General features: G+C 40.8%; 1 protein-coding gene across 4 annotated transcripts in view; it reads left to right on the plus strand.

Moving 5' to 3' along the window:
* The first annotated feature begins 782 nt into the window (after positions 1-782).
* Positions 783-18,362, plus strand: part of REV1 (REV1 DNA directed polymerase) — a 54,955-nt gene continuing 37,375 nt past the window's right edge. For 2 of the 4 annotated variants that reach the window (XM_041418003.1, XM_041418005.1), the window contains exons 1-4: positions 783-1,075; positions 14,514-14,580; positions 15,319-15,451; positions 17,194-17,362. In XM_041418003.1, coding sequence (XP_041273937.1) covers positions 14,524-14,580; positions 15,319-15,451; positions 17,194-17,362 — 359 coding nt within the window. In that variant the 5' untranslated portion in view covers positions 783-1,075; positions 14,514-14,523. Of the gene's footprint in view, positions 1,076-14,511; positions 14,581-15,318; positions 15,452-16,226; positions 16,329-17,193; positions 17,363-18,362 lie in introns of those variants that run through there. The other 2 variants (XM_041418006.1, XM_041418007.1) reach the window with 2 other exon arrangements.

Consider the following 18,362-nt stretch of genomic DNA (forward strand, 5'->3'; position numbering starts at 1 on the left):
GGGGGTTCACTCTCTTCTCTCAGGTAACTACCGACAGGACAAGCTGTGCCAGGGTAGGTCTGGGTTGGACATCAGGGGGAATTTCTTAATGGAAAGAGTTGTTAAATGTTGGAATGAGCTGCCCAGGGAGATGGTCGAGTCACCATCCCTGGAGGTGTTCAAGAAATAACTGGATGTGGCACATAGTGCTAAGGTTTAGTTGACAAGGTATTAACACTAAAGGTTGGACTTGACAATCTTGGGAGTCTTTGCCAATATAAAAATTCTGTGCTTCTGCAATTAAAATGCAGAATCACATGGGAAGAGCCAGTGGGTGTTATTCCTGTATCCAGCACGTGAGAGGAACAAGCAGGCCCTTCTTCTGTGGAGGAAATCCCTTCTGCAGCGAGGGTGGTGAGGCCCGACCCTGGCGAGCTCCAGTTCACGCAGCAGAACCCAGTCTGGTCAGGGACAGGGCTGGGGGGTGACCCGGCCCCCGGGTCGCCGGCCATTAGGTGGGCCAGCGGGAGCAAGCACCGCCACAACCCCACTCGGGCCTTCCCCACCCGCGTCCTGGCTGCAGGGCGGTCCCCGGGCGCGGGAGCTCGGGGCTGTGCTGGGCGCGGCAATGCCCGGTGCCGTCCCCCGTTCCCGTCCCGGTGCCGAATCCCCGCCCGCCCGTGCTTGCGGCGCTCCCCTCGGGCCGCCAGGAGGCGCCACCGCCCCGCGCCCGCCGCAGCCCGTCCGCGCGCCTGGGGAGGTGCGCGAGCTCTCGCGCCGCGCCGAAGGGAAGGGGGTGGGGGTGGAGGAGGGGCCGTGCCGGGGACACCGAGCGAGGTGCGGGGAGAGAGAAGGAGGGAGGGAGAAGGAGAGAGAGAGCGGCCGGCTCTGGAGAGGAGGAGGAGGAAGAGGAGGAAGAAGGCGGGCAGTAGACGGCGGTTGCGTGCGTCCGTCCGTCCGTCCGTGGCGGAGGGGGAGCCGCGATGTGAAGCCCCACACACACACAACACGCACACACACACGCACACGCACGGCCCGGCAGGGCAGGAGGCAGCGGCGGCGCTCCCGGGAATGTGTGTCTGGGACGCGGCAGAAGGTGAGCGGTGGCGGAGCGGGCGCCTTCCCCCCCGCGGCGCGGCGGACCCATGGCGGGAGGGACGTGCGGGGGGCGGCTCGGGGACGGGGAGAAGGAAGGCGGGGAGGAGGAAGGGAGGGGAGCGGGAGGCAGCCGCGGGGCCCGCAGCCGCTGCCCTGCCGCCCAGCCCCTCCCTGGGCCCGCGGCCTGGGCCTTCCCCGTTCTCTTCCCGGCGCGGGAACGGGGGGAAGGGAAAGGGGAACGGCGCGCGGCGTTATGTAAGCGGCGCTGAGGGCCTCGGCTGGCCGCGCGGGAGGGCGGAGGGGGGACACGGGGACAGACCCTTGTGCGCGCCCGCGAGGCGCCGCGGGGGCGCGCCAGGTGTGCGCGTGTCCGGGCCACCCGCCCCTCCCCGCACCTGTGCGTCTGTCTGTCTGTCTGTCTTGTCTGTGCGTCTGTGTCTGTCACATGGGGCCTGCGCTATAGACACAACACGGGTCCCCCAGGCAGAGCCGGGCGAGCGAGGCTGTGCCTCAGCTTTCTGCCAGCGCGGAGGGGTCACTGCAGGGAAATAGGTTGGAGGGGGAGGAGAGGGGGAGCCCGAGCCCTGGCGCGGCCGTGCCCTCTGGAACGCTCCCCGCGCTGTAGCAGCGTGTATCTTGTCTGCGGTTTTCCCGTAGCGTTTGTCACGAGTTGTATTTGCTGAGCAATAGTGCTGGGTATAAGTGGTGTGCTGAAGGGAAGAGGGAGGACCTGTGCTTGGTGAGTAAGCCCGTGCTTACCGACACTGAGGGACAGATGTGTTCACATCTTGACCCCTTCCCGTCTGGCTTTGATGCTTTTTGCTATACAGTTACCGTTGACTTGACCTGTGATACTGAACTAAAAGCCCCTGATGGGAAATGAGCTCTAGTGGCATGTTAACCTTAAGAAGGAAGAGGAGCATAGTATCGCCAGCACGTTTGGGTTTTTTTGGTAGAAAATCTGTGTGTTCTGTGCTGTAATATTCCATTATTTCTGATGCTTTAAAATTAAGATCACAGTCTTCAGAATGACAGGGCTGTGAATACTCGGTGTTAATAACTGTTTTAATGAAAAGATGAGTTTATGTTTGTTGTGCATCTTGATCTAAAATCCAGGTCCAGCCTCAAATTTGACACCATAATCCAAAGAAGCAAAACCAGGGGACTTTAATTTTTTAATCTGAATTCTTTATTCATTTAGATGCAATTGTTGCTCATATAGAACTGTTTTAAACAGTTACCTAATAACCATTAGTTGTGAGAAGTTACATCTAAAATTTGTTTCTGGAATAGTCCTGTCTTACTCAGGTTTATGACATTTAACACAAATGAAATCCAAGATCAGACAGAAATCCAAATCTCTGACAAATTCCTTGCCATCTTGCCTCAAGCATGTAGTTATTACCCATTCCCACCATATTGGTCTTTCACTCAGTCCATTTCTTCTGCCGGATAATGTACCAAATCCCTGTTAGTAAATAATCCCAAGCTGTCACCCTGGAGGTCACTGGTAGGACAGTGTTGTAGAGGCACAGTGCAGACACCTACCTTGTGACTCACTCATGTTTAACTGCTTGAAAAAAGATATTTTTAAAAGCAAAGTGCTAATAGGAAAAATTCATTAGTATATTTCAAGCCTCAATTTTAAAGTGGTTGTGCATCTTTTTTCTGTGTACAATATGTGTTTTTTTCACTACATTATTTAGTAATGAGCCCTTCAAAGCTAAGTTCAGTCCATTTTACCAGTGAATAGTACATACACTCTTGTACAGCCTGTTCTGTTGCAGTGATAGTGTGTTGTAACAGAGTGCCAGTTTTCATTAGTACTTTCTGATCCCTTGACCCACATGACTTCTTGAAATAATTTTTATGGCAAATTTTCAGTCTTTCTACCATCCCTTTGATTTACTAGAGAGATTTTTTTTAAAAAGTAAGAATTAAATCTGGTTTTGAGTAGGTAGAAAAAATTAATATGATTACACAGACTTTTTTTTTAATAACCCTGGACAAGCAGGAAAAAAATAACTGGCTGACCCTGCCGTGTGCTTTTTGCATTTAATTTGTTAGCTATTGTTTATTTCATAGAGAATGTTGGGGTTTTTTTTTAATTTAACATTTTTCTCTTTTAATTAAAGGGGTATATTATTATCACTGAGATCTCTGTCAGCTCTTAGGAGGTTTGCCTGGTGTGTGTATATAACAAGGGAGCTAAACAGTCAAATCCTGAAACCCTTCTTCAAGAATACAATGTAGATTAATTTTGTGGTAGTGCCACGTGTTTACCTAAGCATGCCAAAATGAGGGAAAAATTGGAAACAAATAGAAATGAGAGTGGCCGTGGAATTACAAAAAACGTTGGAAGAGAGCAAACTTTAAGTGGATACAAAAAATCATGAGGAATTCTTAGACATGTCATACAGTATAGTTGTGGGAGTGTCTAACAGTAGTGCTTGTAGTGCTCTGCCCCAAGAGCAGCTTTTTACTCTCTTGTGGAAACCAGAGCATTTAATTGGGCACGCAAATGTTTTTAGGGAAGAGGGCCTGCCATGTCTGTGATCCCCTCACTCTGTATTTCATGTGGAATATCTGGTGCTCATAACATAGAAGTCAGAATTAGGAAAGGCTTCTTACTCAGTGTTCAGCAGGAGAGAGGTGAGTGTGCAGAACAGCCCCGAATTCTGGGCTGTAATGGTAACTTCCACTCTGGTGGCTTTTATTTCAAAATTGACTTAAGGACTGCTGCTACTGTAGCTAAGGAATCCACGACTATGAAATTCCCTCAGGAGATACTTTTGGTTTGCTATATCCATAGCAAGGATTGTATATTCCATATTCCTTGTTTTAAATGCCTAGGCAAACTGTAGTGCCTGAATTTCAGTGTTAGCTCTTGGATAAAGCAACTCCTTTCCCATCTCAAAGTTTCAGGTTTCCCAGATGGTATTCTGCCTGTTTGGTAGTGCTGAAACTGGCGGCTTGAAATTCAGTTACTTGCAGAAGTAAAGCTTAGCCATGCTGTGATTAACTCTTGTGTTGTTTTGCTTTTCCATTCCCAGCTATATATAAATACTTTACCCATGTCCCAGTGTAATGGAACTCTTGGCTGTAGCCTCCTTATTTGGTTTGCCTCAATTAATGCACATCTCTTCAGTGTCTTGATTTATGAAAGTAAATAACCCTGGAAGAGACAAGGGTGGTTTCTCTGAGGAGAAGACACTGCTCAGGTACCTTGCAGAGTCATTCTTGCAAATGCAGGTGGAATGGTTTGAATGCCAAAGCAAGAAAGCAGTGCAGAAGCTGTGCATAGTAGGGTCAAGAACTACCCTAAAGTTTTTCCATATTAACATAGAGACTGGCAATCTTCTGGTAAGGTGGGGTCTGTGGTGAATTTTGGCAGAATCCTGGGGACTGTTGATAGTATGTTTTGTCAGGTTCTAGTTGTCAGTGAATATCCAAAGTAAAATAAAGTTTAGTCCACCATGTTCATGACTTCACCTCTTTGAGCTGACTCACATCAGTTGTTTGTTCAGGGCATGATAAGTTAGCATCTTGAACAAATAGTTGTGCTCCACTGAGGTAATTTTGGAAACCTAGGAGCCATTGCTTTTTAAAAGAAGTAATGGAATTGCTATTAATTCTTACAAGCAGGAAAGCCCCTGACCCCGTGGCATGTAAAGTAAATGATTAGTGCAGTTTCCCAAGTAGTGTATGTTACCATTCTGTGAAAATGAATGCAACTCCCAGTTGAAGTAAAGTACTAAAATAATGGTTTATATTGAAAGGATACTGAATCTGCTTGTTGTTTTCAGGAAACATTAGAGCACTCGGCTCTAATACTGCCTTTTCAGCCACAGTTCCTTGATTTTCATGCTGTAGTTGCATTATTTGGTAAGCAGTTCCAAGAATCCGCTTAATAAACCAATAGTAGGGGAGAGGTAAGGTTGTAATGACTTCTTACTGTAATTTCTGGCTGGTTTGAAGTTTAAGTGTTGCCCCTTCCTGTATCATCTAGACTGATTTTTAACCCAAGTTTTAAAATTGCAGCCTTTGCTTGGGATAGGCCACTTTTGCTCTGTAGCCATTTTGTATTGATCTCTCTCCACTAAGCACCAGTGTAACATTGCTGGTTTTATGTCAGAGGTGCTTAAAATACCAGCTTAGAACCAGTACAGGCCAAGAACACAATTCAGATTTGAATTTAAATTAAAGGATCTTGAAGGATTACAGCATTTTTGGTTTTTCCCTGTGTTTTTCCTGGAAAATACAGAAACACGGTGCTCTTCTTATTTTTATCTGAACCTAGGAGGAAACTTGATAATATGTTGGGTCAGATCAGAAGTTTGTTTTGTTAACAGTAAGCAAACACACTGAAATACTTTCCCTTTGTGTTCTGAGCTTCTGTAGTTTGTTGCCTTTAAAAAAAAAAGAATATGTTTTTATTCTATTTATCTGTTGAACAGATGTGGACTTTTAGCATCCTTGGTATCCAGTGTCAGATAATCTTCAAATAAACTAGGCTGTAGATTTAAAAATATTCCCATTTCTTTTGATCTCTCCACTTGCTAGTTTCATCTGATTCTTCCTCGTCTTGTTGGTCTGAGTTAATAGAAAAAAAGTAGTATCTGTAGACTAAAGAAAGATGTAGAAAACTTGAGTGGAAACTTGAAGCTTCAAGGCTAAGCATAGAAGCCTTATGTTGTGAAGATTTTACTTCAAAAAAGATTTTGCAGCTTTGAGAGTTTCAAAGGCAATGTCAGAAAAGCTTTTGGGAAGTTGGCTATGCAGTGTCAGTTGAAATTAACTGATGTCAAACACTGCTGTGAACAGAAAATCTACCTATTTCAATACTGAATCTGTCGTAATCAGTTCTTTTGCTGGTGAAGTTGTTGAGTTCTTAGAGTTTTGCTGCCCATATTTGAGTAAAAAGTCCTCCTTAGTGTCTGACATCATCTACCATTTGTAAAGTAGGTGCCTTCTTTCTCATTTTCCCTGAAGAGCCTGGCAGGATCAACGCTTACTCAGTGATAACATTGAGTTGACCATAAAGCAGAACTGCCTTGGGCACATCGCCTAAAAAAAACCCCAGTGTCATCATGGAATAGTCAGGGTTGCACAGAACCTTAAAGGTCATCTAGCTCCAGCTCCCCTGTCATGGGCAGGGACACCTTCCACTAGGCCAGCCTAGTGGAAGAGCTCTGCCCAGCCTGATATTGAAGACTTCCAGGGATGGGGCATCCACAGCTTCTGTGAGCAACTTGTTCCAGTGCCTGACCACCCTTACAGGAGAGAATTTCTTCCTAACATCTGATCTAAACCTATTCTCAGTTCAGCCATTCCCTCTTGTTCTGTCCCTACATGCTCTTGTAATAGTCTCTCCCTTTTTCTTGTATTCTCCCTTCACATACTGGAAGGCCACAATTACATCACCCTGAAGCCTTCTCTTCTTCAGGCTGAATAATCCCAGTTCTCTCAGGCTCTTCTCATAGCAGAGGTGATCCGTCTCTGATCATTTTGGTGCCTCTTGTCTGGACTTGTTCCAACAGGTCCCTGTCCTTCCTGTGCTGGGAACCCCAGAGCTGGACACAGCACTCCTGGTGGGGTCTCAGCAGAGCAGAGCAAAGGGGCAGAATCCCCTCCCTCACCCTGCTGCCCACACTCTTTGGATGCAGCCCAGGGTATGATTGGCTTTCTGGGTCATGTCCAGCCTCTCGTCCACCAGCACCCCCAAGTGCTTCAGGGCTGGTCTCGATCTCTCATTCCACAGCCTGTATTGATTCCGGGGGTTGTCCCCACCTCGGTGCAGCACCTTGAGCTTGGCCTTGTTAAACTGCATGTACCCTCTCATTACACTGGGCCCAGCGCTGGCCCAGAGCACTGGCATTTGCTTCTGTGCCATTCACTACTGCCAAAGTGGTCAGTCTGGGTAGCCAGCACTCACGCTGGTCAGCAACAAAGATCAGTTTGTTGTGTGTGCACATACATACAGATACCCATACACACATGTGTAGTCAAATATCTAAATTCAGTCAAAAAGATTAGTCTCTTCTAAAGGATTTCACCCATCGCCTGGGCTGAAGTCTGGGGAAGCTGAAAGTAGTATATGTCACGTGTTCGCAAGCACAGTTCCTCTGAATTTGATGTTAATAAATTCAGAGCATCCACAAGTTTCTTGCTTTGATCACCTCATGAAAATGTTGCAGTTATTTTTGAATAATTATACCTCCACTTACCCACTTGTCTGCTTTGTTAAGTTTTTCTTTAGCTTTGCAGGGATGTTTCAGTTGTGCCTGGAAAGTCTTACATAGTCCTAAATCATTCAGCAATAGCAACTCTTCTAATTATTTGGGAGTAGTGATCATGGGTTTACTTATGCTACCTACTGACTTCTTGGCCTATGCCTTAGCATAGACTGCTTGGGGAAGACAGGAGTTGTGGGACTGGATTGTCATAGTGAGTGCACAAACCATGAACCTTCTAAACAAGTCCTGTTGATTTATTAGGTAGAAAACTAACATCCCAGTCTTCATTTTCAAAGAAAAAAGAGACATAATTCTCCCTTCTCAAATATTATAGATAGCTGAACGGAGGGGATTGGAGGAAGACTATGCAGCTCATAAGCTCATCTTGTTTATTGTTTTGGATACTCAAGTCCAAGAGACCATTTCCTTTTGGTGATTTATAGTGCCTTCACTGTGTTGGTATTTAGAGTCCTAATTTCACAAACTATGTTTCTTATTCTGATTTTACTTAATGGTTTTTATCCTGGATTTTAGGCACCTAGAAGCTGGCATAAAGATTATGAATGTGCCAAGTCCTCTTGGGGTTGAAGCCCCAGAAGAATTTAAGCACAGAAAAGAAATGATGAAGCCAGTTGATGAAGTTTGCTGAATCTTATCATTGCATTGTGGCACTAAGAACCCTTGTGTGAAAGAAGTGATACTTGAACTAAAAAGTGAATTGAACTACCTGGTTACATATAGCAATGAACATCTCTGAAGAAAAGATGGAGAACTCTGAAGGGGCTGGGGAGATCATGACTTAACCAAAAAATGCAGAAATGTTGAAACTGAAGGCCAGTCTTCTCTAAAAAACTAAAAAACAGGTTAAACCACTACTTGTGACAAGCTGTAAATGGACTGTAGCTGCTACTGAGTGTTATTCTTAGAGGGGAATTGACAGTTGGTTTCAAGTTAAATCTGTCTTCCTAATTTTCAAAGAATTAACCATCTCAAATGGCATGTATAAAAGCAAAAATGAGATCTTGAAAACAGATTGTTCAAAGCTGGTGGGGATTGTACAGTGATTCTGGTTTCTGGACCTCATGCTCATGCTTCAAGTTGTGGCAATTGAAAGAATTGTCTGTCCCGGACTCCCAAGTTATTTGTAACAAGAGATAAAGACTTTCGTCTTGCACAGCTCTGGTATAAACAGTTATCTGCTGTACAACTTCTGTGCTGCTTTTTGTGTTATTGTGATGTTTAGCTAGCAAAAGAAACCTATTAGTTGTTACTTGTGTGTGAAGTATTTAGTCCATGAGTGTACTGATCTGAAATAGAGACCATTTTGAATTGCAAAAATAATCAGTTTGGAAACTGGATTATTTTAGCAGAGTTCTCTTTCTGGGGGACTAATTGAACTAGAAGTTCTCAGAGTATCATTTCTTTGCTGTTGAGCTCAAATGAAAGTATGCACAGAGCATAGTTTTAGAATAGTTATCTGCTCATGAGGAGTTGATTCTGAAGGACTTGGGGATTTTTCTGTTTTATGTGAGTTGTATGGTATTTTGCCTTCCTAGCAAATGCTGTGGATGTTCATATTTTAGACAAATTGTATTTCTAAATTTCTCATACTGTTTTTTTTAATATTTAAACTGCCCAAGATTTTGATGTTTGTTCTTTCCTAATTTACACTCTTATCTTTACTCACAGGACATGGAGGTGGTGTTGGGTGTTTTTGGGGGGTACCTATTGGTTCAAGCGTCCTTCAGCTAATTTAATTTCTCTTGGTTTAAAATACCATCAAAGATTGAAGTGCAAAACAGAACTTGCTAGCTGGCCCTGTAACATCAAGTGCTTGTAGTGAGTTAGTAGTGCTTAGCCTGTAGGGATGGGTGGCATAAGATGTAGAGTTGTTTGATTGTAACTTTTTTTTAAAGCCCTTACCTTATGGAAATGGTAAGATAGCCTATCCCGCTGGTTTATTGCAGGGGAAAAAGCATAAGCAGCACTGCTTAGAGAACAGGCGCCAGCTCATCGGGACTCTATCTGCATTTATACTGCCATTAGCTACAGTCATGACCCAAAAGTTGGTTTCCAGAAATTGCTAAGATAATTTTAAGATCCCATCCATTCCTCTTTTTTTGCTTTGCTTTGTATCTGATGCTTTTGTAAGTCACTTTGTCTTGCTAAACTTGTGGGAAGCTAAGCCGTAAAGTGATGTCAATTTTCTGTTGATTTAGTGAGCTGAACTGCACATAGCATCAGTGTGCACATAGGGTCATGTGAGCTTGGAAATACTGTAGAGGTTGGGAAGAAGGGATAAAGCCTGTTAGGCCAGCAGAGGCTGAAGAGCAGAATCTTCCCTTTTGGTATCAGTCAGCCAACAAGTTGACTCAGACATCTTATGAAACTTCACCCTGAGACTTTATTTCTCACCTAGAATAAAACTCAGTTGCTTTGCTATGTACTAATTAGTAATTTTAGTATGGAATAGTAGTGCTAACCCTGAATTGTTTGAAATCACAGGTGTTTAAGCATATAGTATCTTCAAAAAAGCTTTTGACTGTTTTTGTGTAAGTTCTTTTTGCTGGATTCTGGACTTCTTAATATGTGGTAGAAAATAGTTTTCTACCCTGTAGCAGCAGCTCTTTTCCAGAAGATTCAGCCAAAAATAGGACTCGTGCTTAGAAATGTGAAAACACATAAGATTTCTTTGCTCAAAGAGCTTGAAGATTAGTGCCAAGCAGAGTGGTGAGTTTGATATGGGAGCTGGAATGTAGAGGCATGAAACTCAAGCCACAGAATGCCCACTTGATGGAAAAAGCTTCTGAGCCCTGCTGAGCTGGGATGAGTTCAATCTACAGTTCAAGGAAAATATTCTGATACTCATTAGCAGTGGCCCGAGACACCCATATTTCTGCTGGAGTTACGCATTTTATATAGCCTTGTGGCATGTGAATATGTTAAATAAATCAAGTTCTTTTGCATCAGAGGACAATGGCAGCATGTCTACTCTGGTCAGAAATGCAGACTAGCTGTTATAGTGTGTTATACTTCCATACAGCTTTCAGTTACCAAAAATTGGATTATCTGGATGGAACATTACTTGTGTGATGTGTTTAGACACAACTTTGGCAGCGTTATTTGTTGAGTCACAGTGCAGCCTCATTTTGCCTTTGGAAATAGCTCATAAGTTTCTTGTATGGCAGAACCATAAAGTTTATATTCTGCCAGATTCAAGTTGGCTCCTTGAAGAGGTAGCAAAAATACCTCTGCACTGTATATATGCTTGGCAGAGAGAGTGCTGAAATGTATGACAGAAGCAGGGACTAGTACTGCACTGGAATTAAAAAGCTCATGATAATCCAGGTTCACTTCTTGCCGAGTCATTGCAGAATACAGATCTGTGCTGCCAACTGTTTTTCCCCGTAATACCTGTTGTTTTGGTCGGGGTTGGTCCCTTAGCCATGTTAAAGAATTTGTGCAGACAAAACTGTTCTGAAACAAGTTAGATGCTTTAAGAAAGAACTACGAGAAAGATGAGCTCTTGTCTGAAGTTGACTTATGATGGCTGTTTGAAGTCCTCTGTCTTGATTTCTACTCATCCACACCTCATCTACTTCCCACCTTCACGTGTTTTTTACGAAGTGTTTGTCTTAGTCATCCCTTCATCATGATTCCTATAGGGGGAGCATCATACCATCCTTACATTTCTTATTTCACGAACCGGTGAGCATGTTTAAAATCTTGCTTAACTTTTCCTCTGGTTTAATATATCTTGGGCAAGATATTTCTCATGCTCACTTGTTGCTTAGGTTTCAGCAAGGCAGCTGTAAGAGGTTACATTCATTTTCAAGGACAAATTCACACTGTAAGGACGAGTCTTTCGCAGAGAGGTTTCTCTGTAGTCCAGGAACCTTGGTTCATCATTCAGTTGCTGGATCTATAAAGGGAGAAACTAGTCTCCCAGGTATTCATATCAGTATTAAGAAAATAATCCGTGACCCTGAAAGGGAACACTTGAGCCAGAGACATCTAGTAATCACTGAAGTATCATGTTCCTAACCTGTGTGTTCAGAATTTAAGTGGACTGAGTCAAAAATTGCATCTGCTAAGGAAATGGTAAATCACTATCAGATGTTTTAAGTAGGCATTACAGTCTAGTTTCTCTAGTTTTGCAGGCTCTAGGAAGACAACTTCTGAGCAACTGACGTGTCATGTTTTTTGCACCTTGACCTAAGTAGTTTTGTTTGATTTCTAATTTTAATCAAACTAGGCACATAACCATGATTCTGATTTTAATTGGCTTCACTTTCAGACTAGAGGTCTTTATTGCTCGCCTTCCAGTGTCCTGAATAAAAATGAAACATGTTTCAAGGTTTCAGAAAAGCTCACTCTTACGAAGGCAGTTCTTCAGTTTATCAGGCATTGGATATTTTAGTTTAAGCAGGAGGTTGTTGTATAGGAGTCAGAGTTAAGACCTATCAAATCCTGTCTTCTCAGTGATTAGAGTTGTGATGACTTAGAGTATGCATTTTGTACAGTCTTCGGTTTTTTCAGAGCAAAAGTTTATATTTGTATGAGTTTTTTCTTTGATACTTTTAGAATCATAGAACAACCCAGGCTGGAAATGACCTCAAAAGAATATCTAGTCCAACCTCTCATGGGCAGGGAAGCCTGGTTGAGGTTCTCTGGTGCCCTGTCCAATTGCAACATGAAAATCTCCAGAGATGAGGACTCTGCTGCGTCCCTGCATTCCAGTTGTTCGTTGTTCTCACTCTAAAAACTATTTTTCTTATGTCAAGATGAAACTTCCTGGTGCAGCTTGTGTCTGTTGCATCTTGCGCTCTCCATGTGGCTCATTATGAAGGGAGAGCCGCTGGCATTTTTGTAGCCACCTTTTAAGACTTTGCCATCCTTTAGTAATAGGGAGAAAGAATAATCATTAGTTAAGATTCTGGTGTCTCTTATGAGCTCATACACTGATATCTGCAGTATCAAACCAACTAGATGACATTTTCATTAATAGTTTTTCTTTTTTCATGAACTTATACTTTTCTGTTTTTCAAATAATTTCTTAGCCAGAAGTGATAGATGTGAAATGCATTTCACTTTAGCCGATGGAAAAATACAAATTTTCCATATGAAAGATGTCATCAAGCCATTTTCACTATACACTATCTACAGGAAAAAAGTATCAATTTTGTTTTTTATGTGGTCATCTAGCTGATCTCCTCTTTTTCCTCAGTGTTCTTTAAGAGTTCTGTGGTATCTATTAGGTGCAATCCAAACCACTAAAAATTAATTTCAGAAGGCCTGATGTCTTGGAAACAGGTCTCTGGATAAGAAATGCAGGTACCCGGAGGGAAAATACAGCAATCTGAGAAGGGGTTGCTTTGTTTTGGATGTTGGTGTAGGGCTTACTTATCTCCTTGACATGCGATTGATCTTCTCAATTGCACATACAACAACGAGTATGTCGGTTGTGTATCAAGTCAGAAGCAATGCATATCTATACTGTTAGCATAGAACCAAGTGCATCATGATCTTTGTTTGTTTGTGGATGTCCTGAAACGTAAAACAGAAGCTTACCTTTTCAAAATACCTGCTACCTTCTTTGACTATAATTCTGTGGTTGCCTAATTTGGCATATTTGCAGTAGTCCATGAAAATTATAGTACTTATGAAAACTTCTGCTGCAGCTGTGTCTTATTTTGCAATCCAGGGTGGTTTAGCTGGATATCAGAGTATGCCTGCTTAGTCCTCTAGGACAAAAGGGAATTAAGAGACAAAAGCTAGAGCTCACTTTCGGCTAAGTTCATAAGAAATGGAATACTAATACAATAAATGAGGCAGTCTCCAAAACAGTGCAGTAGAAGGCCTGGATAGGAAAATGATCAGAAAGTGTTGCATCTCCATCCAGAACTGTATGTGCTTTCTGGTAAGCTGGAGACTGAGTGAAGCTTCTGGGCTCTAGTTGCTGGACAATGCTGTGGATAGTCCAGAGACTCAAAAGCAGGCAAGAATGGAAATAAAAACAGTTTACTTCCTTCTGTGTATTTATTGTAGCTTTGCATGGTTTTTAGGGATGATAAAGGAATATAAATGAAATATTTAATGAAATAGAAGACTTAAGACAGTCACCTTTTTTAGTTTGGGGACTTGTTTCAGGGATTTGTCCTGATCCTCTAAGAGCTGATAGACCTAAAAGACTATTTTGTCTTTTTATTTTGAGAACTATTTTGGTTGGAAACTGAGCAGTGTAATAGCAGGCAGTGACCTCATGATCTTACCACATCATTAATCAATATTCTAAAATCAGTTTTACAACAGCTATAGTAAATATGAATCACTTGGGTGCAGTGAACTGTTGGCCACACTCCAAGCATTGCTTTTTCTATCCAGGAGTTCTGTTCTAGCCAACTAATTGCTCATCTAGGGACACAGCTGTGTTCAACTTGTGGTCCAGGGATAAGTGTCTTGCATAAAGGAAAACTGAAATTTGGCTGGTTGGGTTTGTTTATTTTGAAATTTATTTATTAAGCAATGCAAACAAAAAGCCCCAAAGAATCAAATCACAAACCTAACCATAGATCATACTAGGTCACTTAAACAGCTGGCTTCAATTTGACCATAAGATCACCTTTGGTTTTATGCTTTGATGCATTTGTGATGTGTTTCATTACAGCAACATATGCTTGGATGTTTTATAATCAGCTGTAAATCCATTGGTGAAATTAATCCAGTCTCTAATACCTGGAGGTGGCTGCCCGCATCACACCATGTCTGTGGTATCAAATAGGGAATAAAAGATTGCTCGTGACCTAGACAATAGTTTGCATGGATGTTAGCAGTTGTATTTAAGAACCTTTTATTATTCCTTTTTTTATAGGAGATGTATGATGAACAGAAAGAATTTAATAAGTTGTAACGAACAGTGAACATTGTAAGGAGTTTTTTATATTCAGGATGAATAAAGTAAAAGGTGTGTGTGTGGTTTTTGATATGTTGCAGGAACCACAGTATGCGTTACTACAAAACTGAGAAATCAGGTTTTTATGTGATCTTGCCTTGCTAGATTGGCTGTGAAACTCTCAATACTTTAGTGAAGTTGATTGAAAAAAATTAATCTTTGTGATAATCTGTAAGTGGCCTGTAGTGCCATCATTGAAATGCCACTGATGAGCATTTAATTGATCAAGCATTGTTCTTCCTCTGCAGAAGCTTCAGTATGAGGCGGGGTGGATGGCGGAAACGAGCTGCCGATGGCGATGGATGGGGAATATGGGTATGTTCAAAACCTAGTGGCTTTTAACAGGTAGTTGTGTTTGTTTTACACGCTAAGAGGATGCTATAAATGAAACCCTTTTGCTTTACTTGAAAACACATAATTAAGTTTGGAAGAAATTTTTTAATTACCAGGTTTTGAAGTCTGTGTTTACAATAATCACTACATTTCATTATTAATAAGTGCAGATCCTTGAATAGTTTTAAATCACCATTTAAAAAATAAACTATTTATGGTTATCTCCACCACTTTCTGTAGTTGGACAAACAACTGAGGCACCTAATTTACATCAATGTTTAGAATACTACTGTGCCAAGTATATTTAAGAACTGAAAATATATGGAACCACATTGTTTTGTTAGGCAATGACCCACCAATTTATCACCCAAATTTGCATAATCCCATTTTTTCTTCTTCTTTCTTCTTATTGTCCAAGTCTTTTTATATATGTAGAATCTTTTATATATATAGAATCTTTTCCTATAAAAAGAAGATTAAGGATTAGGAAATAAATTCTGCCATGTTGATAATATGGTGCAGTTATCTTGTAGATACAAGTTTATGGTGGAGCATTTGCTATTTTTCATTTGAAAAATGAATGTCTTTTGTGTCAACAAAATTCAGTTTGGAGGAATGTTCCTTACCTTTCCAGTCTTATAACTGACCAGTTTCTGTATGTAAACATTAGGAAATAGGATTGGCATCATGGGTTGTGTTTTGTTTTAATTTAAAAACTAGGGTGGGTACATGTCAGCAAAAGTTAAGAAACTGGAGGAGCAGTTCCGGTCAGATTCAGCCGTACAACAGCAGAGGGATGGTAATTCATCAAGTATCTTTAGCGGAGTCGCCATCTACGTCAATGGCTTGACAGGTGAGCCTTTATTTTTTTTAAGGATCTGTATTGTGTTGTTCTCATGTTTACCATCCTGAATGGAAGTAACTGCAAAACACATGAATTTGCAGCTAAGTAAATATATGACAATTACTGTATATGTTTGGTATATTCCACTGGTTTTCATGATTAAGGTTTTCAATAAAAATATCTGATTTACATTCGGAATATAAATATTGCTTTACTGTATCATTTACATAACATAACTTGTTGAAATAGGAGTAGATCTTTCCATGTTTCTGTGATCTTATTATTTGAAATGAAGCCTTTTCATTTCCTCCATCTTCCTACACTTGTTAAATTTTTAATTTTTTTCAAATTAGTGATGGTTAGATTGTATGCCTTAAATTTACATTTGGGAGAATATGTCAAAGTTTTCTTGCTCAGAGTGGTATAATGTGTGAGACAGAACCTACTGATTGTGGAAGGAGGAGCAAGAGGTAAGACATTTATCTATTGTAGGGGCCATCTGTGATGGACTGATAGTGCATGTTAGCTGGACTAAGGTTTTTAATCTACCATGCTTATGTTCCTGCTTCTTATTTCTGTAAAGCAGCTTAATAACTGTTTGGAAGCTCCCCAGAAGCCTTATTCAGGGATCCCTGCCAGGAATGTTATGAATATTATGTAACTGATGCATAGAGCTTCTGTGGGATAGATTAGTGCTGGTTTAAGCACAGGGCTCAAATGGATTGAAAAAGTTAATGTGGATATGTTAAACCATTAATACATCTGGATTGGTTGTTTAATGCAGGCATTTTCTTTAGTGAAAATCCAACCTTTGTGTATTCTTCAAGCGGCTAGTCCCTTAAAAGAGCTCTAGAAGATGGTTGTCCAAAAGGCTGGAGTAGGAAAGGTAACACTTGGAGAAAGTGTGTGCTATTTTTAGTTAAAAGTTAGAGAAATAATGAAATGTTAGACATATTTTGAGAGTTGACAGGAATTGTAACTGTATCTTTGAAAAAATTTTTCCTCATTCTTGTATTGTTCAACTTCTTTTAAAAATATATCTTGTGCTAGATTCACTATTCAAACATTGTGTTAGTGTTGACCCAAATCTTTTGGTGCCTGTGTGACCCCACTGCAAACATTTTCCATAGCTAACACTTATTTTCTTTTTTTTCCTCACCTCTGCTTGCAAAATAAGTACTCTTTTTAAAATGATTGAGGAAATCAGAAAAGTTGTTGGTTTTTAAGGTATTCTTTGCTCCCTGTAACAACTCAAGAATAACCTGATAAGGAAGGAGTGAGTTAACTGCTTCAGTACATCAGAAATTACATAGTAGGAGTTCTGTTGGAGTAGGAGTGCTGTTGCTAAACCCTTTTGATATTAATTATTTTCTGATGCTTCTGGGTATGAACTCTTCTCCTGAACTCTGGTGAAAAGATAATCTAATTTTGTATTATGTTGATGTAAAGCATTTCTTGATAAACTTTAACATTACTTGAGTATTTTTTCCTGCTTTCTGCCATACATATTGTGGGAAGCTCCTCTAAAGCAAGTAGAATGTTTGCATTTTGAATTAGTGTTTTCAAAACTACCGTTTTCTGCAATTTTTTGCAAGATGTTTTTCTGATTTGTTCTTTAAAGAACTTGTAAGTTTTTTCCCAGAGTGGTTTGCACTCTTTCTGACCATGGCATCATATTTATCAATTAAAGTTACTTTTCTCACTGTATTTGCTGACACTAAACAGGAATATTCCTGGTTTTAATTTTATAGATCCCTCAGCTGATGAATTAAGACGGCTGATGATGTTACATGGAGGCCAATACCATGTATACTATTCCAGATCAAAAACAACTCACATTATTGCCACCAATCTTCCAAATGCCAAAATAAAAGAATTGAAAGGAGAAAAAGTAGTTCGACCAGAGTGGATCGTGGAGAGGTAAGTTTACGGCTGCTGCATTTGGAAATTTCCCCTTTTGAGGGAAAAGAAACCAAGAAAAATCTGGGGGAAAAAAAAGTTAAAGATTGCATTTTGAAATTATGGTTTAGCCTAAAATAATTAAGTCATAGAACAGCTGAGCAGAAATACCACTGTTACACTGAAGATTTGCTTCATAGGGATTTCCCCTTTAAGAAACTTCATCAAGAACATTCAGAAAGTCTCAAGCATATTAGGAAACTGAACATTACCCTGTTAATTTCATTTAATATCTAACCAATTGACCAGACTTCATCTCAGGATGTTAAATAACTACTATGTGATTGTTTTAAATCTCCTCTCCTGTTGTTTGTTTTGCATAAGTTTCATGTCATCTGTATATAAAGAAAGATGTCAATTGAACAGTGTTCACATAAAATTGGAACTAACCCATCTAAACATTTATTGTGTTGTGACTTTGTAAAAAAATAATAAAAACTAAAGGAAAAAAAGTCTACATTTTATTTACAAAATATTTATGTTCTTTGGTTTCTCCATGCCCTGGAATATATAGAATCCACTGAAGTTGTCCTTGATAAAGACAATAGCCAAGCTCAGAGCAGTTAATGTGGCTTGCGTCTCTCTTCTTCCATCTGAGGAACTCACAGGAAATAGGACAGGCAAGAACATTTTCTAGAAATTATCCTGCCAGTGCCATTCCATTCTTAAGTAGCCTCTTTCCTAGATAACCAGCGGAAGCAGGCAAGGAACTGTTCTGCAATGCCTGTGTGAAATCTTGTTTGCTGGTTTTCAGTCCTTTGTATTCACCTGTTTCCTATAGTGTATCTTTATGGTCAATTTTTAAACTTTAGTTAGACATTTTAAGTTACTCAGTTTGAAAAAGACTTCAGATAGCTTTTTTTTTTTTCCCAACACTTTTAGGGCCTCACCCCTGTGTTTAAGGACTTGGAAAACTGATGGCAAGTGTGGTTTTATTTGGAAGATGTGACTGTTTTTTATT

Source organism: Onychostruthus taczanowskii, unplaced genomic scaffold (assembly GCF_017590055.1).
Source record: "Onychostruthus taczanowskii isolate IOZ18803 unplaced genomic scaffold, ASM1759005v1 scaffold58, whole genome shotgun sequence".
Classification (NCBI taxonomy): Eukaryota; Metazoa; Chordata; class Aves; order Passeriformes; family Passeridae; genus Onychostruthus; species Onychostruthus taczanowskii.